General features: G+C 38.3%; 1 protein-coding gene across 9 annotated transcripts in view; it reads left to right on the top strand.

Annotated features, from left to right (window-relative positions):
* cep128 (centrosomal protein 128) overlaps positions 1 to 23,275 on the top strand; it is a 284,185-nt gene that overhangs the window by 236,972 nt on the left and 23,938 nt on the right. For 7 of the 9 annotated variants that reach the window (XM_008117882.3, XM_008117790.3, XM_008117734.3 and 4 more), the window contains 2 exons: positions 18,869 to 18,946; positions 20,917 to 21,030. In XM_008117882.3, the coding sequence (XP_008116089.2) occupies positions 18,869 to 18,946; positions 20,917 to 21,030 (192 nt within the window). Of the gene's footprint in view, positions 1 to 18,868; positions 18,947 to 20,916; positions 21,031 to 23,275 lie in introns of those variants that run through there. The other 2 variants (XR_010002021.1, XM_062968036.1) reach the window with 1 other exon arrangement.

The following is a 23,275-nucleotide window of genomic DNA, read 5'->3' as shown; positions in this document are numbered from 1 at the left end:
AAATTAGACAACACTTCAGGATATGTTTGTACTTTAAAACAACAGGTGTGTCTAAGTGTCAGTATTGCCAGAACATTTGAAAATTGCCACTGGGATGTTGAAAGAACAATTGTATGGATACAAAAAAAACAAAAAAACAAACCCAAACAATATTATGACTTCAGCAACTGTTCCGAAGAGCAACTTATGTTTTCTTTCCAAGACAATGAAGGTTCTTGCAGATGTGAATAGTTGAAAATATGTTGTTAACTTACTACACACTTTTATCCTGAAGACAAGCTTGGCAGTGTTTCACAGGGACACCGATGGTACTATAACTTCTCCACATTGAACAGAATGTAGCAGGGCACAACTTGGAAGAATTCCATGGATACTTCTTAAAAAATCATTACAATCTGTACTAGATGGTAGGTCTTGATATGCATTTTATATCACCAGAGTCCCAGGGGGACTTGAAGGTAGGGTTATTGACCTGAAGGTTGCCGGTTCGAATCCAACCAGGGAGAGTGCAGCGAGCTCCCTTTATCAGCTCCAGATCCATGTGGGGACATGAGAAAAGCCTCCCACAAGGATGGTAAAATCATCAAAACATCTGGGAGTCCCCTGGGCAACGTCCTTGCAGACGGCCAATTCTCTCACACCAGAAGCGACTTACAATTTCTCAAGTCGCTCCTGACACACACACACACAAAAGATCTGTTTCCTAAACTGTGTGTCCTAACCCCAAATCAAGTTCCTTAGCTCACTGTGGGGTTTTGAAAAAAAATTCTGAACATCCCCGGGTGGCAGTTTTAGACATTTTCATGAATCTGTTGTGCATTGTTTACAGTGGATTCTACAGACGATGCTTCAGTTATAATTCATAAAAAGGAAAATCTGTTTGTTTAACAAGTCTTGCAAATATTTGATTTTTAATACCTATTTTATATGCCTATATCCCCAGAATCTTGGGGGAAAATTTCTTGGGGTCTTGAGTGGAAAGGTTTTAAAAGCCCTGCTGTAGATTATTTTAATCTGGATTCATTTTAGTTGTTCTACCATGTGAATTCTAGTGCTCTTTTACTTTGCTTCACTGTTCCCAGCTCTTCCAGAAGTCACAGGGTATGAGATGTATCTTATCAATCTATAAAGCAAAATATTGGAACAAATGAGACATTCTGCACTAATGAATGTTTACTGTTTTTAAAGTGGGAGGGAGGATGGAATACTTGTATTTGCATATTATGAGATGTCTTGAAGATGGGACTCAAGATTAAACATTAATGTTATTTGTTTTAAACACACCTTATATACGTACATAGCCTGAAGGTAATTCTGTACAATATTGTTAATAACTTTGTGCATGAAGTGAAGTTTGCATACACTGAAATATCAGAAAGCAGAGGTGTCACTATTTCCACTAACCATGTGAACAACTTTGGATTTTGGAGTATTTTAGATTTTGGAATTCTGAATAAGGGATGCCCAACCTGAATTTCTCCACTGGCCTCCATTGGAAATAATGACTTTGAGGGGACGTCATCATTGTAGAATCCCCTCTACAGCCAAGTGGGCAGAAAAGCTGCTAGCATTAGTTTTCGCGCTGACAGTATTAAAACACTACAACCTTATAAAGAGGCAAATTGAGGCAGTCACTCATGTAATATTCTTCCTCTCTTCACATTTTTTTCAATCTGAGCATGAAAAATCCCTGTACCAAGTAAGAGACATAAATTATTTTACATTCTTCTGAAGTGAATTACAGCCCTTGCCTTTCCCAAACTAGTTACCAAATGACTTCATTAAAATAGTTAATTCATAGCTTGTTATTGTAGACCCAGGGTGCATCTACACTGTTCAGTGAATGCAGTTTGACACCACTTTAATTGCCACATTTTAACTGGAATATTTAGAATTGTAACATTAGCACTTTTTGGCAGTGGAGGCAAAAGACCTTGTAAAACTCCTATGATTCCATAGCATTGAGACACAGAAATTACACTAGTCCTCAGATTATTCACATGATACTGATGCGGGTGATTTTTTTTAGTGCTTTAGAATAAAGGGGGATTGCTTCCCCCACCCTTATTACCCAAGGGGTGACAAATACAGTACATATAAAAGCCAGAAGTCTCATGTGACTTCTGGGTTTTATATATTTTGTTACTCCTTTGCTATTTGCAGTGACTCAAAGCAGGCAATAATACATTTATTCTAAAGATTTCCCTCCTTAGTTGTGTCTGCATGCTGTAAGTCCCTGTAGCTGTATGGATTCTGACTGGCTGGCTCTGCAGGTTGATACAATTTTTCACATTTCTGCCAAAGTGAGAGGAGGATAAAGCATGGATATTTACAAAGCATGCTGTAAAACCTCTAAGACATTTAATTTAAAAAAGTGATTTAAAGATTAAAACCAGAGAATGTCACATCAGGATTCTGAGCTAAATCCCAGAGAATCCACTGAATACCCTTCTTTGCAACTCTGTGGCTATGATCAATAATCAGCAGGCATGAGGAATGCTGTCTGCTCTTTGTACAACCCTCCGTTCGTTGGCCTGATATACTAAAGTCAGGAGTACACATGGAATTTTTGGGTTTCTCCAACTCATAGATGTGAGTGAATGATCACAGATACAAGCTCTAAAACTCTTCACTATTTTATAAAGTACAGCCTAAACTTTAATGTTTTCATTTGTTGCTAGAAAGGTTGTACATCTCCAACCACCCAGTTTTCTCTGTAAGTTGTTATTGCCACACATTTCTGTATCCTGCTTTTTTGTAAAAAGAAAAAAATAGCATAACAATAAGCCGTAAGGATTGTTCTGTTCCAGTCTGGGACATTTTTGAAAGGGAGGAGAGATTTATTCATTCATTTCTGTCCCCATCTTTGCACTTTAAGAACAATTTTTATGGCTTGTTATTACCCGAATAGAAACCAGTAATTCTACCGTCACTTACTGAAAGAAGGGTTTGCAACTAGGCTTCCCATATGTCAATGGAATGTCATTGGCACCTAAGTTCAACAGACATGTGTTATGATAGATACCTTAAGCAAAGAGGTCCTTCCTTTCACCTAATTTGTTATAAGAGGAATCACCAGACAGGCAAAATTGTCCTTAATATGATACTTTCACTTCACTAGTGGCATGGAGCCCAATGGTTCCCATCCTACGATATTGATCTCCTTCCTGCGGGACTCCGTGCCACAAGTGAAGTGAAAACATGGTAAGCCACTGACCTGGCAATATGGGAGGATTCCAATGAGGGACAAGGTGGGGCGACGGGTTTCCCATGCCCCACACAGGACCCTGCCAGATTCACCACAGTCATGGCGTATCCAATCCTTAATGTAATGAGGTCCTTAGAATGCACAAATGAAGATAAGGAAGATGGTGTAGGACATGGGTGGGAATCAAATGGCTTGTACTTCAAATGCAACTTTCCAAAACCATTGACTGTTCTGGGCCTTCATCACTCATATAAAAACAAGGTGGGAATAGTTTTGTGTTCTAGAAGAAACACACTTCTTGGTTTCTGGAGATATATATATATATATATATATATATATATATATATATATATATATATATATATCCAGAGACCAAGAAGTGTGTTTCTTTTAGAACACAAAACCATTCCCACCTTGTTTTTAAAAAAAATCACATTTAAAGAAAAACCAGAAGTGTGATATTACAATTCCTTCAATGGGAAGAGATGCTGCAACTGCCTTTGGAAAATGGCCTCTGGAGCCTCCAGAGTTGCCTGGTGTGGGATATGTGATAGATCAAATGGAGATCTTGGTTGTGTTATCTACTTACAGGGGGCTTAAACATTATGAATTTGTAAGAAAGTGAAGAATAGCTTAACAGGTGTCTTGAGTACTAAGAAGATCTATGTGGTCATTATTCTTTTTGGATTACTTTCTGTAACTGCCTTCAGCTATATGGTTGTCTATGTCTAGACAGAAACCTGTCCTTTGTTTCTGTGGAGACAACAGCAGTGAAACACATCTGACCTTCCAGAAATTGCTGGACTGCAATTTGGATCAACATTGGTTGCCATAGACACTCATAAGAAGTTGAAAGGAACTGCAATCCAACCATATCTGGAGGACCACATGTTCTCCATCTTAGTTTTGCAATACTCCTGTGGTTCAGCTGTTTTGCACAAATGCCACTAGTTTTCCTCTGATTAACACGATTATCCAAAGTATGAAGGTTTGTTGTAAAAGGCATCATTTTTATAGACGCCACAGTTCATTTTTCACTCTAAGGCAGATATTTTGGAACACTGTCTGGTGAGGGAGGTGTTTTGGCTGTATAGCATACATACCTTACAATATTGTTTTTAGTCTGCTTTCAGTACTTAGAGCTCTCTTTAGGAACATTGTGTTCCTTGCATGTGAAATGTTTGTTTTAATTCAAATTTGCATGTGTGGGAGTCAAAGAGATGCCACTGAGCTATGCAAAAAGCCATTCATATGCTTTCGCCTCATACCATATTTTAAGAAACAATGCACAAAGATACATTTAAACATAGTGATTCTGAAATAAACTTAACAAAATGTTTCTAGTGCTTACAGTTTATTGCTCCACTATATTATTACATATGTTAAGTCTAGAATAAAATAGATATCATTATATACAAAGATATTTTTAAAATTTATGATGATAACAGGTATTTGCATGAACTTGTGAGGAACACATTCAGCATCATCTGCTTAATAATATTGGATTCTAGTTAAGAGAATCCATACGACATCCTTGCATGTATTTTTTCTACATAAGCAGTGCACATTATTCCTCCTCTCTTTTTGAGCTGCTGTTATATAATTTTCTCATGACCTTTGTGAATCTCTAGTAAAATACTATTCATCCACAAAATAGTTCATTGCCAATGAAGGTTTATGATCCTTAAGGAAATTCTGAGAAATGCATGAATGGAAAATATTTCTTGAATGGCAAAAAAAAAAAAATCCAGACCAGTGCTCATTCTGTGCCTTTATGCTTGTTATATAAATAAGCTTCCCTTTCCTAGCACCTGTGCCATAATAACTCTCTTAAAACCTTGCCAGTCATTCAAGTGAGACATATCTTACAGGATAAAATGAGGTTATCTTACAATATTCCATTTGTCTGTAACTGATTATGGACTGGGTTAATGGAAAGTATGCTTTGCTAAAACAGATTAACCCCAGGATGCAGTGTTTCCACTATGAATCCAGCCATACAGATGAGTGGTGAGACCACACTGTTTTGTATCATACTTCATGCAGTACAGAGAACTGGCTGTTGCAGTAATTAAATGGCAATCAGTGAAATAGATCTTTAGTGGAGGTAGCTAGGAATAAAGAACATTCACGTGTTAGCTGTAGTGGAAACTGAAGAGACTGTTTGCCTGTTTCACTTTCCCGTAGTGCAGTGGTCCTGGGATAAAATGTCCATATAGAACCACCTCAGTAATTGAAAGCAGGTAAGCAATTCCTGAGAAAGACTTGTAGATGGCACTACAGCAGTAGTTCTCAACCTGTGGGTCCCCAGGTGTTTTGGCCTACAATTCCCAGAAATCCAAGCCAGTTTATCAGCGGTTAGGATTTCTGGGAGTTGAAGGCCAAAACATCTGGGGACCCACAGGTTGAGAACCACTGCTGTAGTGCCATCTACAAGTCTTTCTCAGGAATTGCTTACCTGCTTTCAATCACTGAGGTTGTTCTATATGCTCATTTTATCCCAGGGTCAGTCCAGAGTGTTGGATTCTGAATCAGCCCCGCAATAGTATTTACTGCTACTATGGATGAGGGAAAGAATCTTGACTGTCTAGCTGCAGCATCATTCTTAGTTTGGTGCTGCTGGATGACCACCCTTGCCATCTCCCTCTGTTCTTGTTTTAATGTCATTTGGCACCACTGGATGGTCAGGAGGCCTTCTCACCTCCACAGTGCCCTGGGGTCTGATAAAAGCCATCCCATAGCCAATCTAAAGTTATACACTCCAGATTGATCTCAGAATAAAGTGTCTATGTAGAACTGCCCTTAGTCTCTGGAACAGCAGAAAACAAGCTTCATCAGTATGACATCCTTTCAAATATTTAAACATTGCTAGCATACCCTCTTAACTTTAATCTGGGCCCAGAATTGCACCTCAGTTGGTGTAGGTAATCTGGGGACAAGGATTCTCAAAAGGAATTGTAACTGTTTATTGATATGTAATCAAAAATAAGTGAATAGTGGTTTAAACTTAAAAAACATAAAGGAAAATCCATTAAAGCAGCACAGTACATTCAACAAGGCAATGCAATATGAATAAAAGGGTGCCAGCAGCTTGCATAATTGACAAAGCAACTAATAATGCATCCTATAACCTCAGGTTCTACATTTCACCTTCCCTAATAACATTCTCTCTATCTTGTTTACTTCAAAGCCCTTGAAAGTATTCTGAATATCCTAACAATTCTAAACTTCATGGCATTCAAATATCAATTTCATCACTATCAAAAAGGTGTAGTTTGCTGGCTGATACCCTCCCCCCCCCCCAATAAAAAATCCCTTGGTTTCCAGCAGAATTGAAACAAGAGGGAAGACAGAAGGGATATAAAAATTGTGGGAAAGAAAAATAGAGGCATAAAAAATGTGATCATCATCTCTTTTCTAATATACCTCTTTTTGTCAGAGATGCAGTCAGATTTGTATGATAATTTTGAACTAGGTCCAGCTATGGAAATTTCCACTCCCGCTGTATTCCCAAAATCTTAATGGAAAAAATGTTTTCTGTGCTGTTTTTATTGGGGCTTTTTTTTTTGTACCATTCTTCCTTTTCCACAGTTTGTTAAGGATTCTGAATTTACTAGGCTGTGTGCATTTGTCAGTCTTTTATCAAGTGGTTGTTTCAGCAGACAGACATCCCAATACCTCTATTATCTCCAGCAACTTCTTGTAGTTTACATAGAGCTGGAACTCTTTCATTACTAGTCACCTACTCTGACCCAATCTAGCTGCTTTAGGACTTGCAGAAACTCCTGGTTTCTTGGGCCTGGTTGGGCTTACTATACTTGACTGTGAAGTGGGTAAATAATTCATTTGCACATGGAAGAAAAGTCATACTTTTAAGATTATTAAAATGTGTTTTATCCCATCCAAAGACATCTGGAGTCTAGACTGAAAGTTCAGTTATTTTGGCGGGCAGCTCTTTTCTTTTTTGGAATCCAATGCCAACAAATGTTTGTTTTAAAATTCCTAGTGGTTTAGCCTCAATAAAAAGGATATTTTCTAAAGGTGGAGTTTATTTTGTTTACTTGACATTGCTTTAGGCTGATGCACACAGTCTTTTTATGTGATAGAACGAAGCTTGACACAATCCACATACCAAATGCTACTGACAGGGATATTTATTATGCTACTGCAACTTCAGCTACACCCCACAATTGCTCCACCCCCCCACCCCCCAAACCCTCAGATCTTGGTTTCCAGATTAAATGCAGATTTTATCTTCTATAGGCTCTTTTTGGCTTGCTCCCCTTGTCAGACTTTAGCTCTTTTTCTATTTTCTCCCATAAACTTTATTTTGCTTCTTTGCAGTGGGCTCTCAATTTCTATGCCATGGCTTTCTCAATGAAAAATGGACAAACATCTCATTATACAGGGTGTTTGAAAAAGAACTTTCTAGTTTTAAGGATAAATACATTAAAACTAGGGAGTTCTTTTTCAAACACCCTGTAGATCAGGCATGGACATGCTTCAACCTCCAGGTGTTTTGGACTTCAATTCCTACAATTCCTACCATCCAGTAAGCTGGCTGGGATTTTTGGGAGTTGAAATCCAAAACACCAGGAGGGATGAAATTTGCCCATGCCTGTTCTAGATCCTGCTTGGCACACTTCCTAACATTAATAAGATCAAGTCCAAGAAACATAATTTGTATACAGTGATACCTTGACATATGAGTTTAATTCGTTCTGTGACCAAGCTCTTAACTCAAAAGTACATATGTCAAAGCCAATTTCCCCACTGAAATGCAATTAATCCATTCCAGAAATCGATCACAGAACACTCTAAACCCATTTGTCAAGGTCCTGCTGTGTTCAGGGGCTCTAACCTACCCTTCCTTCCTCTGTCACTCCTTCCCTAAGAGGCCTCCCTGCCTCCATCTGCCCATCTCGGCCTGCCTTCCTCCCTTCCTTCCTTCCTTCCTTCCTTCCTTCCTTCCTTCCTTCCTTCCTTCCTTCCTTCCTTCTTTCCTTCCTGCCTACCTGAGTGGCTCCCTCTTAACCTCCCCACTACCACCCGCCCTTCAGAGCCTCCTTCTTGGTTTCCCCGCTGCCACCTATGCCAAGGCCCCTCCTTCCTCCATTCTGGCCTATGAGCATGGCCCACCTCTAGTGACCCAGTTTGGCCGCCACAACCCCTCTCTCCCTTCTCCCTCCCTGCAAGCATGGCCCACTTCAGTATCCTGGGTTTTTCACTTTTATGGATTTGATTATGCTATGTAACAAAATTGGAAATATTTTCTGTTCTTGGTTTGAAAGTGTTATTCCTGTTTAATTGTGCGGTACTTACTTTGAAAGTACAGTGAAATCTCGACATACTAGTTTACCAACATACAGGTTTTCCAAGATATGAGCCATCACTCCTTCAGTTTTTGGCTTCGAAATACGAGCCGAGATCTGAGTTATGAGTTCCCTGAGCTCCCTTTGCAAAGATCTCTGAAAAGGAGTAAAAGGCCATTGCCGTCTCCACTGCCATTTTGGCTGAGAGGGAGGTAGCCAAAGCACATGCACGCACACAGCCCTCCCCCCAAACTGAGTGCATGCATGCCCCTCCCCTCACATGATGGAGTCCTCCTCCCTTCCTACATTTCTCTCTTCTTCCATCCTTTCTCCTCCTCCTCTTTCCCTCACGAGAGGGCATATCTATCTTCTCTGATCTTAAATGTAAATAACTTTGGTGTAGTTTTTAGGAAGCTAGTAAAAAGTAAAAGGTAAAGGTTTCCCCTGACGTTAAGTCCAGTCATGTCCGACTCTGGGTGTTGGTGCTCATCTCCATTTCTAAGCCGAAGAGCCGGCATTGTCTGTAGACACCTCCAAGGTCATGTGTCCGGAATGACTGCATGGAACGCCGTTACCTTCCCACCGGAGCGGTACCTATTGATCTACTCACATTTGCATGTTTTTGAACTGCTAGGTTGGCAGAAGCTGGAGCTAACAGCGGGCGCTCACTCTGCTCCCGGGGATTGAACCTGGGACCTTTCAGACTGCAAGTTCAGCAGCTCAGCACTTTAACACACTGAGCCACCGGAGGCTAGAATGCATTTATACAATTTCATTTAATTTCAGTGGGAAATTTGCTTTGACATGTGAGTGAATTGAGTTATGAGCTTTAATGAATTAAACTTGTTTATCAAGGTATTATTGGAGTATGTTTTTCTGGCTGCCACAAACTATGTTGAATTGGTTGAGACTCAGTGAGATATTCATTGCAAAACTATAGCAAAATGTGCTGCAGGATGTCCCACAAAAGCAGTTTAATAAGCTTTCCCATGTTTTTTGTGATAGAACCATGTAGGAAATGACATTTTTAACCCAGAAAAAAATTGTGTTCCATAGTGTTATTTGCATATTGTGAATATGTTATTTTTAGGAACCTCTGGATTCTCGTTACTCAAAGTTGATCATATCGCTGCACTGGAGGATCTAGAGAGTCAGAGTAGTGTTCTTTCAGTCAATATATATATATATATATATATATATATATATATATATATATATATATTCATGGTTTTTCCACTTCTAACCCTTAACTCCAGCAAATGTGGAAGGCTGGCTCTAGATACTTCTGAATAATTGAGAACATTTCTTTCTTTCATTCTTTTATTTTTATGTGAGTGCATACATCATTAATAACAAGTAGGAAGTAGGTTTAAAATATAACATCTTTTCAGCAACCATGTTTATAGTAGTGAATAAATATATGAGTAACAGATATTAAATCATGAAACATGTATTTCCTACAACTACTGCCTGCAATATGTATTGCAGTAGTTACTAAACACATTTTCTTCATATCACAAGGTTTGTAGTATAAATTCTTTATTGAGTCTGCATATTATTTCAGACAGTTTCTTCATTCTGCAGTATGCCCATAAAATTTCCAATTTTATGAATCATATTTAGAGTAGACTCATTAAATTAATGGGACTTCAGTTAGTATGGATCTAATTTAGTTAATCTAATGCAGTGAGGACTAGTTTAAATCCCATATTTTTTCCTATCCTGTCTTGGTTCAAGTGTTGCAATTTCTTCTCTGTTACCAATTTTGAAGCAAAATCCTGTTCAGTTGTGACACTCACTGGCTAGTCTTTGGGCATCACCATCTCACGGATTCTTCACACATGCCGCTGGAATCACTGAGTATCACTCCGGGCCCCGCATCATCCCAGCTTCTCCCCAGTATCACATGGGAGGAAGCCTCAGTAAGCCTGCTAAACCCATCTTTCCATATGGAAAGATGGAAAGCCTCCGGTTGTGCACCACCAGCAATTTTTGGGGTGCGGTAGGGTTTTTTTGCCAGCTTCATCATGGTACTTCTGTGGCAAAATGGCCAAAAACCTGCCACTGCCACCGAAAAACAGCCTGTGTGAAGCGGTCTTGAGTCAAGCAGACTGTTATCTTGTCCTTTAACCAAGGAGCTAAACACATCATTAGCAATCATATAAAAAGCTGGTGGGGCGAAAAGCCCCACCGGTGTGCTTAGACTAGATATACATGAAGTATCCTTTATCCAGAATTCTGAAATCTCAAATACTTCAAAACCTCAAACCATTCACATAAAAGGCTGAAATATCAAAACTTTTGCTTTCTGGAGATTCAATGTACAAAAAAATTGTTTCATATCCAAAATTTGTTTAACTTCTTTTACAGCATACGTTTTAATTAAAAATCAATATTAGCAAAACCAAAACAAACAACAAAATATCTTTTATTTCAACTATGTCTTAAACATGTTGCAGGTGTTTTACTATCTTTAAACGCATTTTTTTAAAATAATAGTGATATTTTATTCCTTTTTAAGTTTTGAAAATTAATACTTTAGCAGCATCTTTTTAAATTATTTTGAGCCAACTTGAATTCCATTTTGGGAGAAAAGTGAGATATAAATCCAATAAACAAACAATGTTATCTCCCTCCTTCTTCAAACAGCTGAAAAATCCATCTGTCATAATAAAACAGGAACTGGAGATGTCAAAAACAGCAGCTGTAGGCCATCTTGAGAAGCTGGGTCTCTTACAAAAAAATGTGAGCAAAGATAGGTCAAGGAATGGTGTTCCAAAATTTTAGCACATCAACAAAAACACCCTTGTTTCACGGGCCTTACCTCTCAAAATTATTTTTAGAACTGATAAACTTAGCTCAGAAAATCAGCAGACGTGATGAAACTGCAGCCCTTGGTAAGCTGATCTTTAGGTTCTGGAATTGTTATTCAATAAATGGTTCATTCATTCCTTAATCAACAAAATATATCTTTTGGAGTACTTGGGGTCTCTAATGGAGAGTGTGGCACGCAGATTCCTTGAGCACAGGGCTTATTTTGTGTTCCATACACTATCCCAGAATCTCAGAGCAATTAAATTGATTTCTATACAATTGGGCATTCAAGATAGGTCATAGTAAAGAAATCTGAGTTATTTCTGGCCCCTTGTTATAAGAATGATCTAGGAACTTAATCCCTATCAATTTTAATTGAGATCATTTATAATATAAATAGTGGGGTGCCTCTCTTAGTACCGCAAACAACGGTCTCCATAGAATCATAGAAACATAAGAGTTGGAAGAGACCCTGCCATGGCATAATACACAGCCAAAGCACCCCTAATAGATGCCAACCAGACTCTATTAAAAAAAACCTCCAGAGAAAGGAGGCTCTTCCTAATGGTTAAGTGAAATCTCTTTTCCTGTAGTTTGAATCAATTGCTCCATGTCATAGGGTGCATCCACACTGTAGAATTAATGCAGTTTGACACCACTTTAACTCAGTGCACTGGAGTCCTGGGACTTGTAGTTTGATGAAGCACTTGTACCCTTTGGCAGAGATGCCAAAAGACCTTGTCAAACTACAGTTCCCATGATTTCATAGCATGGAGCCATGACAATTACAATGGTGCCAAACTGTACCTGTAATCTCTGGAGTGACAGAAAACAAGCTTACTCCCTTCTCAAGATGACATCCTTTCAGATTAGTAGACCTTGATTAATCTGATCTGTTTGCCAGATACAGTCGAAAACAAACAGTGGTGTGATGATCATCCTATTCTAATTTCTTAAGAATATTCCCCCAGATAAAACTGCGTTCAAGTGAGCAGGGAGAATATCATTTTGGGATTCTAAAAAGCATGCTTAGTAATGAACTTTTTCTGTGCCTTGAGAAATTGCTTTCTTTGTTTATGACTGGCCACTTTCCTGTGTGCATTATTTGGGTCACCATGGTCTTAGTCTCCCTAGTGAACCAAGTCAAGACACCCTTACTAGATGTCAAATAATGCAAACAAATTTATTATGGATTTCTTCCCCAACTTAGATATTTCCTAGGAAGATCTGATTGGAAAGAGGATACTGGATTAGACTGTTGGAAAGAGGATAGTAGATTAGACTGATCTGTGTTTGATTTATCAAGTTTCATTCTGTGTTGTCAGGATGTGGGCAAAGATTGGAGAATTTAGGGCAGCTTCTTGAATTTTTCTAGGCCTTCTATAATTATGCTGGTTTGTTAAATGGTTGTGTGGTTAACCACATAGAATGATTTGACCACATCACCTCTCGATACATCAGTTTGAATTTCATCCTACAAAGAAATTGGGTTAGAAATGGAAGAAATACAGGTTTAGCATCCCTAACTTAGGACTCTGAAATCTGAAATAGTGTAAAACCCCAAATTGCCCGTATGGGTAGCTGAGGTAGTGACACCCAAGCTTTCTAATGGGTACGTGTACACAAACTTTGTTTTATCCACAACATTATTTTAAAATGTTGTGTATAAAACTGTCTTCATGTTCTGTGTATTAAATGAAGGTGAAACATACATTAATTTCATGTTTGTATTTGGGTCCCATCTCCAAAACAGCAAATGAAACAAGAATATGTATCTGCAAATTTTATATTGTATTTTAATATGTTGTCGAAGGCTTTCATGGCTGGGATCACAGGGTTGTTGTATGTTTACCGGGCTGTATGGCCATGTTCTAGAAGTATTCTCTCCTGATGTTTCGCCCACATCTCCATACTCCATACCTCACAACCTCTGAGGATGCCTGCTATAGATGTGGGCGAAACGTCAGGAGAGAATACTTCTAGAACATGGCCATACAGCCCGGAAAACATACAACAACCCTGTATTTTAATAGTTTTTAATTGTTTGTATTGCTGTTTTTGATTTATAACTGTGTTGTAGGCATTAAAGTTTGCCAATTGTTGTAAGCCGCCCTGAGTCCCTTCGGGTAAGAAGGGCAGGGTATACATTTTGGAAATAAGTAAATAATAAGTAAGTAAATAAATAAATAGAAGTATTCCAAAATCTGAAAAATTCTCCAATCTAAAACACTTCTGGCTCCAAACATGTACAATGGTTCTTAGATTTTTAACCAGACAAATAGCATTTGTGTTGAATAATTCCTTGCGAAGAAAGCTGTAATTTGTCTTCTTCATTTATCAGTTTCTGGCATGGTTTTTTTAAAAAAGAATTCAAGCCTCATCTACATTGTCTTATAATGTAGTTTTAAACTGAATTTTATAGCAGTGGAATAGGCTGAAGTATAGAAACTTTGGCCAGAGTTAGGTATACTGAGGGTGGAACCAGTAAAATTGACTGAACTTGTGTTAACAAAGTCTAAGTCTCAATAATCCAACTCACTGTATCATGTAGTTCTTACATATCTATAGGCTAACAATTTGAAAAAGATTGTCCTTGGGTCACCTCTAACTCCATCTTTTAGTCAAGTTATACATAACTGTGTGACCAAATACATTTCAGTCACTTTAAATATGCACACTTCATCTTATTATGGATTATACCGTATATCCTGAGGATCTCTTAGGTCCCTCAGCCTTCTCTATAAAAAATAATACTAATAGCTGTTGGTGATATTTAGTACAGGGGTTAGGCAGCCCTTATTGTTAGACACTGAATCTATTTGTACAATTTCTGTGTATTTAATATAAAGCTAAAACCCATGAATAGCATAGAGGAGCCTAATTTGTTTTATTTTCATGTTTATCGCTGTGGTTTCAAGACTAAAAATAAAATGTAGCATCTGACTTTGATTTAGAGCTGTCCCTAGGGGAAATCCGGAGCTGCCTATCACTGCAAATGCATCAATCTAAGGAGGATTAACTGTTCACATGCTCTTTAAACATCAAAGTGTTTATATGAAGTCATGGAAAATGAGTAATTTGTTTTTTTCATTCTCTCTGAGAACACTGAACACCTCTTTGAAAGTAAATAATCTTTTATGTTAAGAAAACAAGAAAAGATTCACCCCATGATAGAACAGTGTGCTTTTAAGTAAATTACCACCAATGCGGCTTCTATCAGTGCAACTGGAGTTTGTTGCCACTTATCAGCTTCATCAGCACATGGTATCGATGCCCTTTGTTCCCTGTTAAATAATGAGCAGACAGAAATGATTGTTCTCTACAAGATTAGTTGTATGCATTATGGCACATCATTTGCAGTTTCTGGGAAATAATTAGCCGTACTTAATTGCCCTGTGTGTCAGGTGTGCCCACCATCCTTTTTAGCATTTGGTTCTGCATGGCTAAACCTATCTCTTTTAATAGAGAAGAGTGCCATCATTAATGATACAAATATGGTACTTGATCCATATTAAGGAGGTTGTTGTGCGAGTCACTAAATTATCGCTGCACCACTTCCATGGTTCAGCTGAAAGCAAAATTTCTTCCTCCCCTTTGACACTTGCTTTTGTTCTGCTATTCTTTCCATCTTCCCAACAAACAACACTCTTTTGTAGATTTACAACATGCTATTCTTGCCCCTTGGAATGAGACAAGAGCTCTATTCCTATTTCCCTGGTCAGAAAGAACCATATTTTTAGCTGCCGCTGAAGATGAAGTTGGGACTCATATTGCTTTGGTTCTCTGAAGGAGTAGGAAAGCCATTATTGAGCCAGAAACCGAAACAAGATCTCCACGGCTGAGTTTGCACTGTAACACTCAACTCTTCTCATTTTCAAGCATGCTAAAAAATTCCAACTCACACAATAGGAAGTTTCAAATGACCATCAAAGATATGGAAAATTTGAAAATTGCAAACAGTCCCTGCAGTTCATGCCTCAAGTCTGAATATGCTGATTTACAGTAACACAGCTATGGGTTGCTGCCTCAAAGAGGGAGTGATTTCAAATCAGGCCCCATAGGAGATGGAAGCTTTGAAGCTTGACTTTCCAGTGGATTCAGTTACTTCCCAGGATTGCTTATGTAAACTTTCAGTATGTCTGTAATGAAGGAAAGGAAAAAATAACAATATTTAGTTTAAGGGGGAGTGGTTCTGTTCAAAATCAGGAGCTCTACAGTTCTTTTCATGTGGTAATCACAGAATGTCCCTGAAACATATTGTCCCTCTGTGATGATGGCTGAATGTTTGGGTTGGTTATTCTGTCTCGTGCAGTTAACTTTTCCATTCCTGAAAACTACAGAGGGAGGCTTGCTGAGAATCTGCAGCCTTTTCCAGATATCCCTCAACCTTTCAAGCCCTCATGGAGACCAGGGCCACAAACGGCTCTGGGAAGAAGTAGCAAACCATGCGACTCATCATAAATTAATGGAGTGGAAAATCAAGGCTTTGATGAACATAAGGCCACTATAAATGAAGCATGCAATATGAATGAGTACAGCTTCTTTGTGGGAGAGGCACAGTGGTGGACAATTTAATGAGGGAAAGACATTGATAGACACCTCTGAGCATTTTTTTTAGTTTGCGAAAGACAAGGTAAAGAAAGGCTTTGTGAGAAAACTTCTTGGCTGTTTTAAGGTGTAAAACTGATTGTATATTGCACAGTGTGGTTAGCTGTCTCAATAAACATGTCATATAACTTAGAATGTCTTATGATAAAAATCCCATTGTGCACTGTTTATCAATTCTAATTATGCAAGTTAATTGTGTATTAGTAAAATCAAAGTGTAAACCCTGAATATTTTTATGTAAACTTACTTAATTTGGACGACTTTTTGTTGGAAAAGGACATTTCTTGTAGTTACCTTTTTATAGTGTAGTTGTTTGCTTTGTTCACGCTAACAAACACAGTGATAACAGGTGAAACTATTTTGAAAATAACTGACAGATATATCTGGAAGGATTTTTCAATCATCTTCACTTCTTTTATTTTGATGATTGAACTCATTTCCAATATTGATGTTTGTTGATCTCAGTTTCCTTTTGCGTTAGCATTTGTCCAAGGAGCCCCCAATGGCACAATGGGTTAAACTCTTGTGCTAGGAGGACTACTGACCAACAGGTTGGTGGTTCAAATCCGGGAAAAGCGGGCGACCTCCCTCTGTCAGCTCCAGCTCCTCATGTGGGGACATGAGAGAAGTCTCCCACAAGGATGGTAAAACATCAAACATCCAAGCGTCCCCTGGGCAACATCCTTGCAGATGGCCAATTCTCTCACACAAGAAGCAACTTGTAGTTTCTCAAGTCACTCTTGACAAAAAATAAAAAAGCAGTGGTCTATACAGTACATGCCATTCTGTTACTTAATTGGGAGCTGGACTTGGTAGTGAGAACATAGTCGTCTTATCAGATTCTGCACTTATTTAGTTGCAAACACTGAGATCCAGTTCAACAAACCAAAATGTTATTTATTTACTTTTCTATTTATAGTATTTACACCTTGTTCTTCATCAATAAAGGCTATCAGAACAGCGAACAAATTGCTAATTTAACCATTCCTAGCCCTCAGGTTTGCAATCTAAAGATAACCCTTTACTCTGTTAGTTCTTTGCAGGGTTTGAGCAATCGTTTTAGCAATCTCATTAGACTCTAATTTTGAGCAGTGGTGTTAAGAGATGTTCCTGATCAGTTGAAAGGCAGAACAGGGAACAGGGATTCTACTACACATAAAATCTTAGGCTTACAACTTGGGTGTACTCTTGAATTAAACCCTGAGCCTGGGATGCCCAGCTTTCAAAAGTGTCCAGGAGTGTGTTTGCACAGTTTAGACTAGCAGACCAACTATGCCGATTCCCTGAGAAATTAGATCAGCCTTGGTTTCATCCTGTTTGGACTTTGTAACACATTCTATGTGAGGCTGGCTCTGATAACAGCAAATGATGCAGTCGGTATACTGACTGGGACTGGTTACAAGGATCCTTTAAGTCGCTTGTTAAAACATCTTCACTGTCTATATGTTTGTCTCTGGGCTTAACACAAAGTGATAAAATATGTTTGTTGGTATGTAATGATGGCAGTAGCTTCCATTGAATTATAGACTTCACATGTTCAGTCACCTGCTCAGTGCAGCATAGTGTTAACTAGTACTTCACTTACTACTAGATGTTTCCTTTTCTAACAATCTGAAGTGAGATTTTAACATCTTGATAAGACATTTGGGGGGCCTCGGTTCTTAACATGGTGTTTTGGCTAAAAGAGACGCTTTTGAAACAAAATAGACATTGTAATTGTAGTTCTCTTTTACCGATGTCTAAAAATTATATTTATAGTTTGGGGTTGGGATCCACAGCTGAAGAAGCAGTGGCCTAATTAACTATACAGAATAACTTTACACTGGATCTAGAAAATGTGATATTTATTTATTTATTATTTTATTTATTTACAGTATTTATATTCCGCCCTTCTCACCCCGAAGGGGACTCAGGGCGGATCACATTATAACACACATAGGGCAAACATTCAATGCCCATAAACACATCAAACAGAGACTGAGAGACACACGCAGAGGCAAGTTAACCTTCTTCTGAGGGGATGTTCGATTCTGGCCACAGGGGGGAGCAGCTGCTTCATCATCCACACTGACGGCACTTCCTCATTCCAGGTCGTAAATTAGTTAATCTTGCGATAGACTTTATTCTCACATATGAGCCTATCCAGGCTTTGAGATAGTATGAGGAGGCTGTTCTGTCTCTCCCTCTTGTTCCCTGTCAGGCATACGAGATGACTTTCTTGGGAACTCCTCTTAGAATCTGGAACTGTCTGCCAATGAAGCTAGACGGACTCTCTGTTCTGTATCTCCTGACAGAAGGAGACCTTTTTAGAAAATCCATGCAAGCTTTTGGCAGGTGACTGGCTGCTGAGAACAAAACTTGTTACCAGTTGGGTGGTTAGGCTAAATACCCTGAAGGCACCAGTGGAAGCTAAGAAGTATCAGCCCTGATTAGTACTTGGATGGGAGACTGCCAGGTGCTGAAGACTATATTTCAAAGGAAGGAACTAGCAAAATCACCCTAAGAAAAGCCTATGTCATCCATGGGGTCACCATAAATCAACAAATGATTTGAAGGCATACACACAATAATTTCCTTAATGTTTTAAAATTGTGCTGTGTGTTTCAAAATGATGGACCCAATGGATCTAGTGGTAATCATTTGAAACTCTATGCCCCACCCTTTCAAGTAGTAAGAAGTTCATTCACAGGTGGTTTGTGGTTACAGAAATACAGCGATTTCAAACCAGGTTCATATTTTTGAAACACCCTGTACTTTAAACTGTGCTTTTAATTTAGTTTTGTCATAATAATTAGACTTGTTTGTGTTTCTGTGTATGTGTGTGTGTGCGCCACTTTTAATTTTAGGAGAACGTATATCTGATAAATACTAAAAATAAATGAGACCAAGTATCACAAGTTTCATTTCTTTTATTTGTATTCTTTAGAGTACTCGAGTGGCCTTGGATCATTTGGAGTCCGTTCCAGATAAACTGAACTTTTTGGAAGATTCCAGAGAGTTAGGAGTGAGAATTTCTTGCCTTTTGTTTCTATAGAAAATACTTATTAAAAATAAATTATGATTAAAATATTTAGCAATAGGAAATCAGCTGTGTTGGGACCCTTAAAATCCAGGTATATTTTAAACTCTTTAATTTATTTGGATTTTCTTTATGTGGGTGGTTAGATCTGTTCTATAACGACTTCCCTATCTGTCAACCTTTTTTTCTGATGGGATCTTCCTTAAAAGAAGTCCTTTTAGCTTCCTTTGAAACCTATTCCAAATCACTAGATACTTTTTAAAAGCAAACAAGGTTGTTAAGGTTGGATAAAATAATTAGAGATTATATCTTTTCATTGCCAAAGTTTCTGATCTGTTCACCATATTTTGATAAGCTGTTTTGTTTTATATTAGCATGTCATCAGCTTTTACTTGTGTTAATATTTGAAAAGTTGTTGATTTGGTTGGGTTTATTGAGAGATAATACATTCAGTCCCCAAGAACTTCTTCCCAAATGATGACACACAGGATGCTCAAGGTTTCACAGCTGGCATTACTTATTGATAAGCCTGTAAAGACTACAACATCAATAGGAAAGCTGTTTGAATATGAGGCTTGTTCATTATGTTGAGTAAATATGCCGTTGTATGCTGGGGACAAAATTCATGCTAGATATTTAACATGCAAAATATCTCAGTAGTCCTATTCCATTGTTTGCTTTTGTTAATTAGTACTGTGCTTCGCATATGACATGGGTCACAAGACTCTAAACAATCAAAGTACTTAAGCAATTCAAAGTCCCACTAAAACAAATTAGTTCACTAAGTAGGAACTGAATTTTTTAATGTCGTTTTGAACAGGTGCTTAATTGCTCTGCTGGATGAGTGAAACTATCTAAATAAATTCAGGGTGATTTGCTTGAATTAAAAAGTCAATTTGAGAAACTTCCATCTTGTATTATCTTGTTCAAATGTTGACAAAACAAGGCAGGAATGAAGAAACTGGGAGTTGTATTGAGTTCTCATTCTGACATCCAATCAGAGCAAGATAACACATGTAATTAAATATACTTTTTGGGGGATTCCAACCTGGGGCTGTTCTCAGTTCGAGGGCAAGATTGGGAGAAACCGAGAAGGGGAAATTGTAATATCAGCCGTTGGAGAGGCCAAGTTCTTCATCCAACAATAAACTGCAACAATTCTTTTTTGGAGTGGAGGAACAGCATGGCCTCTGTAGAAGTAGAATTTTTTTTTTGCTTGTCTATGCCCAGCTGGTCCTCTTGATCCTTTAACTGAAGATTTCTAACTCCAGAAACATCCAGGAATAAACATACAAAATAAGAACTTGTACAAATTCTCATTTTGGCTTAGAAATCTCTGAATCTCTCAGCCTGGATTGAATTTTTCAATCCAGGCTAAACCAGTTTTATTTTAAACATTGCCAATACAGTACTTGATGCTGGATGGCATACAAAACCTTGTCCAAAGGGTTATGTGTGTGTGCCTTCAAGTTGTCTGCTGGATGTATCATGACCCCATACATTCCATAGAGTGTTCTTAGGCAAGAAGTACTCAAAGAAGGTTTTGCGAGTTTTTCCCTCTTAAAAATAGTCTACAGTGCCTGTTATTGATGTCTGCCACCAAGTACTAACTAGGGCTGTCCCTACTTAGGTGTTTTTAGAGTTATTTAGGCAGGGCTATGTTTCACATGTCTATCTGTTATTATATGTTTTTCAGTGTAGATGTAAGTCTGAGGTAACAAGTTAGGCAGCAACTTTCTGTGACATCTACTCATAGAATCATAGAATCGTAGAGTTGGAAGAGACCTCACGGGCCATCCAGTCCAACCCCCTGAAAGGAGCAGGAAAATCTCAAAGCACCCCCGGCAGATGGCCAGAGCCTTAAGTATTCCACTTTATCCCATGAAAATAATTTTGTCAGCTTCGCTAGCGTTAATATTTCATCTTGTTGGGGTTTTGTTTTTCTTTGACCACAGAGTTCCCACACTCAGACAGAAGTTATTGGAGAGAGATGCAGTAAATACAAGGAAATTGTGGGCTCTTTACAGCAGCATCTGGAAGACTCAAAGCGCAGACTTGAAGACTTCAGGGTAAGTTTACATCCTATCTCTTTAGTTCGCATTTGTTTGTGAAACTACTAAAGAAATAAGCTGTAAGTTGATGCAGTAAAAATAGTTGTTCCCTTCTTTGTTTGTCCCCAGCTTCTGATAATCAGAGCTTGTCAGCATTTAAACAACACAGAGGTTCCATTTTAGCTCTGTTTAAAAGGCAGCAATAGCCTTATTCTCCATGCATTTATCCAATGCTGAAAAGTGGAATGGCCTTTGAGATGTTTTTGACATGCAGCTCCGTCTACATTGGCTGCACTAGCTAGGTCTGCCGAGAGTTGCATTTCAATGACATTTGCAGGAAACACAATTCCTACTCCTAGTCTAGATATTATCTGATGTCTTGACCTGTACTAGATATTAGGAAACCTATACATTGCTGATTCTACTACAGTGCTCAATTTCATTTAGACCAGAGGTGAAGCAAAGTTTCTCATGGAGCCCAATAAATGATAGTATAGTATAGTATAGTATAATATAATATAATATAATATAATATAATATAATATAATATAATATAATATCAGGCATGGGCTGGGCCAGTGGCAGGTGGGTGGAGAGTGTTGGTGTGAATTAATTTAAACAGTGCAAAAAAAGAAAAGAAAGAAAGAAAGAAAGAAAGAAAAATACAATATTTGAAATGAACAATTTTAACCAAAATAAACTTAACGGTATTTCAGTGGAACAACTGAGGGGCCATCCAGTACAACCCCCTTCTGCCATGCAGGAAATACACAAAGCACCCCCTAAGCGGTGAAAGGGAAATAAGGTTTTGGAAATAAAGCAAGTGGAGGGAGGTGGTCTGGGTGGCAAGAAAAATAGTCTGCACAGCGAGAGGGGAAAGGGTCTGTGCCTCGGGAGGACACTATTGCTGCTGCTGTTTCCAGCAGCTCCAAACTTTAATTTCCCTGCATTTCTCAGGAGTGAAAGAGGAGGAGGCGGCGAAAGCAGCATCGTGCAGTGGAGCCCCTCACTATCACCCACAGAGCCCCAAGGGCTCCACATAGCATAGTTTGAGAACCCCTGATTTAGACAATAAAGACTATGAAATGAGCATATCTTTAACCCATATGATATTCCTTTCTGTCATATTTGTTTACAAATGGAATAAAATGGTTCACAGCAAGTAAGAAAATAATTCAGTGTTTGTTTCACTAACTGGCTTGAAATAGCCTACAAATATTTTTTTTCATTGTTCACCTCTCTTGATCTCCACAGAAACTGTCTTATGTGAGATTAGAATAGAGTGAATCAGTCTAATTTTGTTTCTTTTTTGTTGCTGTCAAAAAAGCACTTACGGTATTCTTTTCTTTCCCTCCGCTCTTTATGTGCTTTCAAGTATCCCCTTACAATTTCTAGGTTTTATCCATGTCCAGGACATTGTGCAAAATCCCCCAAGGAATGTTTTCTTTCAGGTTCTGAAAAGCTTTGCTTGCTTTATCAAAGAATAGTAAATTTGATTCCAACAAAATGTCCCTAAAGAGGAAGCTCAGAAATGAGGCACCACTTTAGAAAAGGCTACCAGTTCCTGGTACTACCTGTCTAATCTTCAAAGTGGAGGTACCTGGAGCACAGACTTTAAAAAATATTGAAATAAATGGCAGACTTTCACTGCTGAAGCCATTTAGGGCTTTAATTCTAGAACAACAAATTGGTTTTAGAAACTACTTAGAAGCCAGTGGATAATACTGAGAAAATATGTACAGTCTGGTGAGCCCATATGAGTTGTTTGACTACAATATACTGGTCAATCTGAAGTTTCTCAAGGCCAACCCATGTAAACTCAATGTAATAATCTAAGTTACTCGAGTTTGGATAACTGACTCCAATATCACCTAAGTTAGATAACTACATTGTGTTGCATGTTCAGCTGTCTTTCAGCAGTCCTCAAAGTTTAAGATAGTTCAAAAATTTAAACAATTGAGTTTAATTATATGTATTGGGTGGATTTCAACAAATTTCAAAACTATAGGAAAATGTTGAAATGGGAGCCCCAGTTCAGAAGACCCACCAAATATTCAGGAGAGACATAAAGTCATGCTCCAAAGATTGAATTTTAATTCATCAGTTCCTAAATGGTGTTCTTGGTTTTTCTTACCACCTATTTCCTTCTCCTGCTTTAATTTATAAATGTATTTCGTCAGTAGGGAGAGAAAAACTAGCACGAAGGTGGAACATATTAGGAACCTCTATCTTCATCAAAAACGCTGTGCTCTGTAGTTGTAAA

The sequence above is a fragment of the Anolis carolinensis genome, chromosome 1, assembly GCF_035594765.1.
Source record: "Anolis carolinensis isolate JA03-04 chromosome 1, rAnoCar3.1.pri, whole genome shotgun sequence".
In the NCBI taxonomy this organism is placed as follows: Eukaryota; Metazoa; Chordata; class Lepidosauria; order Squamata; family Dactyloidae; genus Anolis; species Anolis carolinensis.
Note: the sequence above shows the minus strand (reverse complement) of the source record. Positions and strands in the feature narration are given on the sequence as shown.